Below are 11,158 nucleotides of genomic sequence, written 5' to 3' on the forward strand. Positions count from 1 at the left end.
CAGTGGCCTTATTGAAAGACCAGGATTACCAGGGGCCGTGAGCAGAAGTTGACAATCTGAAAGGTGTGATTGGGTGGTGGGCCTTTCAATGAAGGGTTCGTCACATTCAGCCCCATTGGCATGGATCAATATTGTTAGTGTCGATTTTTGAATCATTAGCTTTCGGCATGGCTCGAGTCAAATGGCTTTGGTAGCTTTCAATGATGGATGGGTGGAGTTCAACGAACGAGCTTGTCCATCTGACAATCAGCACATTAGTGATCCGAGTTGATGTACCTGTTTCTGCTTGCTGTGAGCCCTGAAGTAATAAGTTTCTTGGACTTCCAAAGTGAGTCATCAGATCATCGAAAGCCCTAGCAAACCAATGACTCGCCTTCTCTCTGTCGAAGACATGATGGTCCGGGATACGGATAGAATTGTGCAGGTCGTTGAATCGGGAGCTCCCGCACAAACGGTGGAGAACCTTCGGCGGACGACCCAGTTAAAGGTTGAGCAGGCCTTCCAGGCGTAAGCTAACCGGCAGAATTGACCTTAGCGGACTCTCTCGGCCCATCCGCTGAGTACGCTTTAACCAACCTTAACCAGAGCTCAGACACCCCCTAATAAATGGTTCTTTTGTCACTGGCTGCTTGCCCGTTGCACGGCTTCTACATCCCACATCCCCCCTTACGGCACTTACGAGTCCTCTAAGCCTGTAGGTCATCATTGAAATATCTCTACATTTGTGATGCCTGAGATGTCTGATTATAGCTGGCCTTCCACGTTGTACCATCCCATGTGTAGCCTTAGCTATCCGGCCCGTTGGATCAAGTTCCATTGTTCAGGCGCCTATCAGTACTCTGCTTGCTGCGCACCACACATGTTGGTCTCAGAGGACAATGCACAATTCCTGTGTAACTCAGGGTGGGCACGGCCTGACACCTTACGAGTACGAGCTACCCCCCTTGTACCCTACCCACGTGCCTTTTTGCATTTGTGGTTTCATTATTGGCTTACGCGAGGTGTGAGTGAGCTCAGACCAAATCCCTTGGTTGTCCAGGCAAAAGGCAACAGATAGGCAGCTTTTTTTGTGCCATGTAGCCTGGAGGTCTGAGCCCTGTAGACAGAGACATTTTCAGCTATCCGTATACAACCGACTTAGATTTGTGGAAATTGGTCACTCGCCGCAGGTGCAAAGTATCCGGTACAGATCTGTCGTGCCAGATCCAGACCACAGCCTCAATGAAACCATCCGAGTCGATCTACATTTAGTAAACTGATTTGGACAGCCTCGTCACATGCTTGATGACTCCCTACCTAGGTAGCTATCTGTACTCTTTATTCGTACCAGGTCTCGTGCAGCGTTGCTAGATCAATCTTTCCCACCTCTTTGAGGTAGTTTGTGAGGTTGGATTCGTCTCCAAGCTTCTCACGCTCGGTGAATCCATTGCCAAAATACTCAAACCTGTTTCGCCTTCCTTCTTCATCTCTTTCAAATACAAAGTCTTCCCATCGTGGATCTCGACTTACATCGATCCGGTGATGGCCACTTCCAGGCCATTGAAGCAGAGGTCGAGACTTCCCAAATCCTGCCTTCCACCACCCGTCGCAGTCGGAAGAAATGGCTTTGTCATCGAAATGGTTGGCGATGATCTCATTGAAATCGTCCGTCGCTTCCTGAGAAGGGTAGATTGCCTTGTAGCCTTGACTTTGCACCTTCCGAATAACCTTTGCAATGTAGGTCGCAGATATCTCGGTGTTGAGGGGGAAAGTGCCACCCAACCCAGTGGTATTTGCCTATGCTCTTTAGTTTTCTCCCGAGGTGAGTTAGATCTTCAACATACCTGGACAACTGCAAAGTAATTGGGCATATTGGGTGCCATGATACCAAAATAGGTCTGGGGATAGCCAACAGGCCCATCTGCGGCCCAATATTCACTCAGGTCGTGCCCGTTCTTACCGACAGTGGGAAACTGCGGGAGGAAGCCTTTCTTGAAGCCTGTTGCAGCAACCACGATATCGACTTTTCTCTCTTTGCCGTCTTCCGTTACTAGTCCATCCACCGTGGCATGTGTTATCCTCGAGTCGTCGACATAGTCCACTTTCGAGCTTTGTATTGCTTCGATGTAGCCCGCTGAGGGTGTCGGCCGCTTGCACCCAGGCGCAAAATCTGGCACCAGTCGCTCAAACCAAGCTTTGTCACCACCAACTCGGGTCCAGAGTGCAGCCCGGAATGCCTGCCATGTTTTGTCATGGGCCTCGCTCCCAAGTATGGTTCCTTCAAATCTCCCGTGCAGGTTTTTCTCGATCGACTTCCGATATTCAAGATATGCACTAGGATCTGTCACAAACCTCTCTTTCTCTTCTTCAGTAAATACATGTCCTCCAAGGACATCGGTTGTTGCTGAGATGAAGTTGGGTGAGAAAGCTGGGACGATCCATTGCCGTGACCTGACATAGTGGTCGACGTGCGCTGGTAGATCTAAGGTGTTGACCAGAAATTGCTGTCCACTTGCGCCATTTCCAATAACAGCGATACGCTTACCTTCGAGGATTCGGGTGAGCTCTTCAGTCCATTGAGATGTGTGAACCACAACTCCCTTGTACTCTGTGTCTAATCCAAGAATGCTTGGAAAGCTAGGCACATTCAACCTTCCAGCTGCCTCAACGAAGAAGTTTGATGTATCATTGAAGATCTCCCCGGTGGTGAGATCCTTGATTTTGACAACCCATTGGTGAAGTTCTTCAGACCATTTCGCCGAAAGGACGTCGTGTTTCAGGCGAAGATGCTCATCGACTCCATAGTCCTTGACGAGTTGTTCATAATATCCGCGTATTTCCCACCCAGGGGAGTAGTACTCTGACCAGCGAGGATGGGGTGCAAATGTCAATTCTACGTGCTCTTGGTCAGGAATGGCAGGTCAAACACTGATAAAAGCATCCATACGGTAACTGTGTGAAGGAATATCACATCTTACTCCCGGATAACGATTTTGAGCCCATGTACCACCCTAATTCGTTCATCAGCCGCTAGGTCTGCTCGGTACAGAATCTGAGAGCTTACCACTGTGTCCTGACGCTCATACACGGTATAGGACAAATTCTTGACCTTCCTCGATATCAGTATGGAAGCTGCAACCCCAGCAATTCCAGCGCCAACGATGATCAACTTGTGTTCCAGTCAGCGGAATCCACAGCTTCTTGCTATCATCTCACCTTCACTGGAGGCGTCGAATTGAATGGCCGATCTCTGGGCTTCCAAGGAGTACCAGAGTTCTTGCTGAGATGATAAAGAGGTGCATCCTCCACAGGGCGTGAAAGCGATGCTTGTATTTGAGCCAACCTTTGTATGGCTCCTGATGTGTCTGCCATTGGTCTTACCCTTTGACTTCGTGCACACTGAGCTCGTTCCTGACGTATAGGCTTTTCCTACCCGACCGGGAAGTTGTTGCTTTGGATGGTTGAAGTCAAGACAGAACTCAGATCAATACCGGCACCCATGGATTCGAATCGCCATAGCCTGTTATCTATTGAACCGGCCATAATGATAGCGTTCGTGATTGGCTCGTTGTGGTGTTATATCTGGATTGCACAATATCGAAGATTATTACGAATCGGCGCTGTTTTCCGAAGCGCGCCGTCCTTCAACATGAAAACTCCCGAGTCGGACTCCGACTTGGCCTCATCTGTTATGCTAGACTTGTGAGCGATTGGTGTTGAACGTAACTAACGGATATGTCAGATTGCGGAGTGGGCACGGATGAGTGGTTGTGGAAAACAGAAGCGAATCAGGCTGAGCAGAGGCAAAAACCATAGACCAAGAAAAAAATCGGTGGGAACCACGAGACTGTTTGCAATATACACACGTCATGAGAGATTCTGATTCAATCTCTCGTGGACGATGCATACCACAACGCTCCAATTTACGTACGGTGGTTCATCAGTATCGTAAAAGGGCTCGAGAACCGCAAATGTGCAACTGAGGCGTGCACTCGCGAGGGGAGGTGACTATATGCTGGGTTGATAGCTATAGTAGTCTGCGGACATCGACATGTATAAGATTCGCCTGGGTGCACCCATGCGGTCGCCGGACTAGTTCACATATGAATAGATAGAGAGACAGATCTGGAGAGAATTAGTATTTCATCTGGCGACAGATAACCCAATTCTCGCCGAGTCTCACCTCAAAGCAGGTCTGCTCTAAAGAGTAAATGACCACGGCGTCCTCCCACATCTTCTGGTAGTAAAGTGAAGACTCTGTGATGCATTCTAACTCGTTATCTTTCTTACTTTCTCATCACCCTTTAAACCTGCAACGGATCTGTCAAATCGACCTACCTAATCCTTCTTCTACTTTGGAACTCCAATAAATGGGCGTGGAAGGCACCGTGAGTCTCCAGGCTCTGCGATATAATTGAATATCACACAATCTCTGACTCGTCACTCACTAGGCGAGGTATGTTCTTCTAGCACGGCCATTTACACCTTACTTATTATATTCATAATCTAACGAGTCGAGGCCATAGATCGACCGCTTCATCAATTTATTCCACGAGAGCAGTGGAATCGTCCGTCCTTCTGTCACCACTTTAGCCTCACCATCACATCGACTGGACGCGAGAACGACTCCAAAATAGAGCACGGGTACAAAGGCCGAGACCATCTCGCCTTCTACTATAACTCCAAAGGCTAATAACTCCCAACCACGACTTTCTATCCAACACGGTGTTACCCAACAAGAAATCCCGAGAGATACTGCGACGTCGTCTGTGGTTGAGCCAACATTCAACGTGCCCGAAGGTCTAGGACAAGACACAAGCCCAACCCCGGTACCTGAGTTTGACATGAATACGCCGTTAGCTACCATCGTTGAGCAGCTGCAGCAGGTCCAGCGGGAGATGGCAAGATTGTCAACAGAGCGGGCTGCAGATCAGCGGGAGATGAATGAGCTGCGGCAGACGGTGAACGAATTGAAATACATGATGCCACGTAACAACGAAGCACCGACATGCACCAGTTCCTTACGCGAGTTCATCTCCTTCATCCTGATTACAACGACAGATGATGAACGCAGTCCAGAAGCGAGAGAGAGTTTAAAGAAGATGCTAACTCACTTGAATAATGTCTCGAATTTGAAAGTTTGGGAAGTGCCATCTGCTTCCTCTGCAGGTTCACTGGCTGTGGCCCCGACCTACCATCAATGAAAGCTGCCTCAGCGATGATATCATCATATGGCACTGAGGACCTTCCCAAACGATGTCACTGTTCTGGGCATATCATCACAACCCAGGCAACGTGTGAGCTCTTTTTCAGGCAGGGGAGCCCAGCATCGATCAAGACCCACAATCCTGAAACCCTGATAGCGATCCACGTATGGAAAGACAAGGCATTGTTGAACAAAGATATATGCGAGATTTCACAGTCTTGCTCCCCAGTCTTGGTCTCCTTCGGTGTGACCGGGCATCGCTGAATTACGTCTCTGCGTGCGCCCCTCGCCACAAGTCTAAACCAGGTGGCATTCTTGGTCGTGCTCTCCGAAAGTCACTGGTCGTAATGCACCTTCCCATGTAGACAATCACTATTTAAGTCCATGTTCGGCGTGGTGGGATTCTTGCTGTTGATCGCTGGGCCTTCAGCCTCCAGTGACACGGCCACAGCTTAAAGACACATCCAACATCAGACCAACCAACTGCCTGTTGATTGATAAAAATAACTGGAATTAATCGGGATAGCCCTTGAAAACAGAGGCTGTGATGGAGATGTGATGGGTGGAATAAAAACCAGTAGCCATCGAAGAGGACCGCGGCCCGTACATAGCCTGTCTCTCGAGGCGATCCTGTTCGAGGCAATAATGTTCTCAGACTTACACGAGAGAGCGTCGCCGGTTGCTCCGAGTGTGTGACACTTCACATCGCCATCTAATTATATCAGTTTGTGGACGACGCAATTAAAACTGTATGGATTGACCTTCCCAAGGTGAGATTCTCGGGTCACATGATCAGATCACGTGGGTGCGGGGAAGATCTTATTGCTCCAACTGCGCTGCCAAGACCGCACATGAAATTTGACCCGAGTCAAAGGAATGTTCGTGACTGCGATCTTGAATTCGCTCTTCAAGAAACCTCAAACACTTAAACCAACACATATCTCAATACCGTCAAGATGTCGAAGCGAGGGTAAGTAATCCTCGATCTCGAAGTAGCAGGGAGCAAGGCTGCTGTCACGACACCACACGAGCAATGAAGTGTACGAGAACACAGCTAACAAAATTGTCTGCACAGTCGCGGTGGTGCCTCTGGCAACAAGCTGAAGATGACTCTTGGTCTTCCAGTGTACGTACAATCCGAGAACATCGAACCCGATATCTCTAGTGCCTCCCACGAAGTCGAACTTGCGAACAGTCCCACATAATGAGATTTAATGGAGTTCGACATCTTGTGGAAGGACATTTGAGGGATACATCTGACTTGTTGGATCGGACTAACACACTTTTTTCCAGCGGAGCCGTCATGTCATGCGCAGACAATTCCGGTGCTCGAAATCTCTACATCATCTCAGTCAAGGGTATTGGCGCAAGATTGAACAGACTTCCCGCGGCAGGCGTCGGTGACATGGTCATGGCCACTGTCAAGAAGGGAAAGCCCGAGCTAAGGAAGAAAGGTATGTTGGACTCTACAAAGGCAGTTTGGGTGGGAAGACAGTCCGGGCTGACATGTCTACTTTCTTCTAGTCATGCCCGCAGTTGTGGTCAGACAGTCAAAACCTTGGCGACGATCGGATGGCATCTATCTCTACTTCGAAGACAACGCTGGTGTGATCGTCAACCCCAAAGGTGAAATGAAGGGCAGCGCCATTACCGGACCCGTTGGAAAGGAGGCAGCTGAGCTATGGCCCAGAATAGCCAGCAACAGCGGTGTCGTCATGTAAGGGGTGTGGTTATTGCGGAGTTTTTCAACAGGCAAAATAAAAGACCTATGTGATCAAAAAGTGATCAAGCATCAAGATGTCAGGCGGCATTGATAATGCTTCAATGTTCCGTTTCCTACCAATGATACCATGCACACCAAATCTGTGGCACGATTCAACAATATCTTGGAAGGTCTCGTGCTGAAAGTCGAGTAAATGGCTCCTCGTGAACAATTCCTAACTTAGCTACACTCGAGGGAACATATCTTGGATCAAGAACGCTAATGCTTCGAATCAAGTGGTGATGAAAGAGCGTCGCTGGCCCCCGACCATATTGATCATACTTTGGCCCCGCACTGCCTTGTATATCATTGATATCACGTACTAACAAGAAGCTTTTGGGTCAAGATATGGCAACACGAACAATCCGACCAATATCAAGGAGTCTCTATGCTGAGATCGTATTGAATGCCCCACTGGTCTCTAATTAGGACGACATGCAACCAACTTGGGTCACATCGTACTCGGTAAGGCAGACTCGTGAAAGGGAGATGCCTAAATCAGTAACTGTGTTGTATTCAAACGTGATTATCGGTACAGATGGCTGCATTTCGACGTAGACATCTCTATCGCACGTGGTAAGAAAGTCAAGCTCTGGGGCGTGGATGTTCGAGACTCCCAGGTTTAAGCTCGTGCGCGTGATAACTTTCCAATCCTCTCCATCTCGGCGGAATTAGCCATGATATTGAAAATTAAGGTGGCGTGATGGCTGTTCTGGTCTTGTATCAGCCTTCTCCCCATGATGGTAATGATGACACCCTGCAACCAAACGGCGGCTCTGCATCGGAAGACGACTTGCCGGGAAACCATACCTCCTTCGTGGTCTGTTCCCAGCTACCGATATTCGCAAACGAACTTGTCCGCATGAGCTGAAACCGACCTACACTTTGGTGCACCGTCCAGAGTATCCATCCCTTGTCTGGATAGTACCGTACGGAGCTTCTTAGTATCCGTACCATGTATCACTTTGCCAAACAACGGCGAGGTGGCACCTCTATCGCAAGCCACTTCCGCTGGTTGGATCAATAGAGCTAAAATCTTGGAAGTTTCCGGCTCTAATCCGGAACTCGGTGAGGGTTCAACAGGAAGATCCCTAACTAATTGTGGAGTGCCTCGAAGCCTGCCAGCCTACTGGGTCCGGGTTCAGGACCAAGCCCAGTCCATGAATGGCAAGTGCAAAAGTCCAAAGCTCGAAAAGGCTGCTTGAGAAACTTGATGGTTTGACAGGATTGGTTAGGTAGACTCCTTACTGGGTGTTACTACTGCCACTAGATCGTGGGAGGCTGTTCTTTGTGCCTCGATCCATGCCTGAGGTGAGTGTGTCTTTGTCAAACTAACTTGGTATCCAGCGATCGGTTGATTACGAAGGAGGAACAACTCGTCCTCGGCACTCTTGCTGCAGATTGGCCAACAACATCTGCAGGACTTAATAACCCAGAGCCACCAGGTCTGCATTGGGCTATTCACAGCAAAAGCTACCTCATCACTTCAGTCATATCCACCCACTCAGGCTCCGAGAGGAACTATCTTGATGCTGCGAGCTCCATCACATACTTTCAGGTACAAGTGTGCTCTATTATCTAAGCTCTAAGCTCTATCCTGCTTCTGGCACGGACACCTCCCTTGATCGTTCTGCAGGTCAACACGAAGGATACTGACGATGCTTGCGTTGGAAGTGGGTTCTTGAGCCTCTTGAAGATCGGCAGGGCCTATCTAGTTCCGATGTGTCATTTTGAGCTTAATTTCTATTGAGCTCACGATCTCTACGATCTAAGACCGCTAAGCGAAAGGAACAAAGGGTTAATCCGTTTTGATGGTATCCGTCGATTTGGGGCCCTTGAGATCCATGGATTCCACCATCACCAGCCCCATGTCCAGACTCATCCAGATTGTGCCCTTAAGCGAGATCCCAAGATGCTGTCGTGGCTCGCATTGGTTCCCAGTCAGAATTCCAGCTAGGAGCCTGCACGGGTGCTCTTGGGAGTATCCACCAGCAATAACCCCGCGCAACTTCGTTGGCTGTATTTCTATCCGGCCCCAAACTAGCCGGTGAGCAGAAGCAGACGATCGAGATTTGCTTGACTTCCTTTGTCCAAGTTCACCTGTACAGATACATACTGGGAGGTATAACTCCATTTCGCGGGCGTCTTCAAGCCCCGAAAATTACTGGCAGGCGTTGTTTGTTTCGCCCATGGTTTATGGTCATTTTTCTGGTTCGCCAGTTCGCTGCCACCCCCTCCAGACCCCATCCTCGACTTGTCAAACCTTTTCGAGGCTGCTGCACCTCTTCCCTCGAACAAAGTGGCTTTGAATAGCTTGCTTTCGAAAAAGGCTGCATCTTGTCAATACATCCAGTGTGCAAGTTAGAGCCAATCACCAGTGCGTCAGAGCTTCTCAACACCAACCATGTGTTTGAAGAACCTGATTCTCGTCCAGAGTAATGCTTGACTAAGCAACAAGACATGGTGTAGACAAGGACTAAACACCACATCTGATGATCAAAAAATCTTGGTCATCCGAATACAGATATCCTTCCTGCATACCTAGAAAGCCGCAGGCCTGTGCACCTGGCCATAGATTCAGGTAGCCATCAGCATTCTGTCATGTCTAGAGAATTTTAACCACGGATGAATATCTATCCATATCAGACCCTTCTCAGAAAAATTGGGTTTGGCCGTTGACAGCATGGATGGTGTGCCAGATGAAAGAAAAGAGCCAATATTCAATCGGCAGCTGCAGAGGCGTTCGAGCTACTTGACCCAGGCCAATGAAAATATGCTTGGGAGCGGTTGCCCTTTACGTCTGTAGGGTCCTGCACCCACTCGCTTCTGCCTCCGGAAGCCTGGCACTTCTGCTGCCACCGATGAGTCCGTGGTCAGGACTCAGGATCCTTTCAGCTCGACCTGAAAATCAGAACCTAGGGGGTCACATCCGCGGACTTTCAACACGTTTTCTCACACACCCCTCTTCTGCCACACAACATTTTGCCCTCGATACCTGGCACGCTTGACAGGGCTGCAGGAGGGTCCCTGCGCTTCTTTTAAGTCAAAGCGGGTTAGCTGGAACCCTAACCTTGTCTGCCACTGTGACCACTCATGCTCACTCACCACTCAAGGGTATCTTCTTTTTCTCATCTCATCCGATCAAAATGGCTCCATTTCGGCCCACCAGACTGGTTATCAGACACGAGAAAACAACCCGGGGCAGTGTATCTCTCACTACTGCATTGGTTCTGGCTCTGGAAATATCCGTACAGTACCCATAAATGACATCCGGGGATCAGGGTAAGGCTAGCCTTCAGCCTAAGGATCCCAGCTTCAGTAAAATGAACGATGGGTCCTACATTCTTTGGGAGCCTATCCACTGCTCCGCTACCGACTGTGCCAGATTTCTGGCGCGCTTGCCTTTTCTATAATCCCTGGTCTCGTCAACCTCTCAAATCCAGCCGTCGGCGACGGTGGCCGCTCTGAATTGCAGTTTCCAGTATTGATTCGATCTATCCGCCTCCCCTGTTCCTAGCCTGTCTTTTTGCCAGTCTTTGCTTCCTGGACGTGAGAGATCAAAACTTTCACAGAACTCTTAGTCACATTTTATCTAGGCCCAATGCCGCCACCTGCACGGTGCCCTGTGGGAGTGCATCTGAGTTACTTTTTCCAAACCTGAACCCACCCACAGTATCTCCAGACCTTGGACAACTGGTCTGTGTATGCCTTGTTCCTTTCGTCGAATGAAATCAGCAAAATTTGAGACGCAGGCTCCAGTTTCCAATTGCGTCACAAATTGCTTCTCCCCAAACTGGTGGCTACTGAACTCAATGTTGATCGAATGGATAATTCATGGAAGATCCCGCCCTAGAAAATCGAGGCTGAGCAATCTTTGTTTCTCATTGCTCCGTCGTTGGTTGATGCCCCGATGCCCCTCTGCCTGGTGCAGTAGCTTGGACTTGACATGTTTCCAGCCGCATCCGTATTCTGCTCCCAATCAGTCTATTTCAAGGGCTAGTATTCGTACATCTGCGATGGAACCCTCGTGGCAACCAAGTTCCCGACCTTTTCACCCTCCATCACAAGTTCCAACATCGACACTGAGCCTATGATGACATATAGGACGACTTACTTCTGCTGACACCCCCTAAGTGGATGAGGAAGTTGACTAGACGCCCTTTGTCAGACGACTCCCCGTTCCCAATACCGAGTTAGCAGTTCTTTGCCGA

At 49.2% G+C, this 11,158-nt stretch overlaps 2 protein-coding genes across 2 annotated transcripts; one reads left to right on the forward strand and one right to left on the reverse strand.

The window, feature by feature from the left end:
- Positions 1–1,317: 1,317 nt before the first annotated feature.
- Positions 1,318–3,351, reverse strand: LTR84_005401 (uncharacterized protein; the record flags this gene model as incomplete). Its single annotated transcript, XM_064848970.1, has 5 exons — positions 1,318–1,776; positions 1,824–2,872; positions 2,927–2,990; positions 3,044–3,148; positions 3,196–3,351. 5 exons carry the CDS (start codon positions 3,349–3,351, stop codon positions 1,318–1,320), a joined length of 1,833 nt encoding a protein of 610 aa, XP_064704184.1.
- Positions 3,352–6,141: 2,790 nt separating this feature from the next.
- RPL23A_2 (60S ribosomal protein L23A) lies at positions 6,142–6,906 on the forward strand (the record flags this gene model as incomplete). The annotated part of the gene is made up of 4 exons (XM_064848971.1): positions 6,142–6,155; positions 6,261–6,311; positions 6,479–6,639; positions 6,710–6,906. 4 exons carry the CDS (start codon positions 6,142–6,144, stop codon positions 6,904–6,906), a joined length of 423 nt encoding a protein of 140 aa, XP_064704185.1.
- Between the last annotated feature and the right edge of the window lie 4,252 nt (positions 6,907–11,158).

This window comes from Exophiala bonariae (genome assembly GCF_035927105.1).
Source record: "Exophiala bonariae strain CCFEE 5792 chromosome Unknown scaffold_20, whole genome shotgun sequence".
NCBI lineage: Eukaryota > Fungi > Ascomycota > Eurotiomycetes > Chaetothyriales > Herpotrichiellaceae > Exophiala > Exophiala bonariae.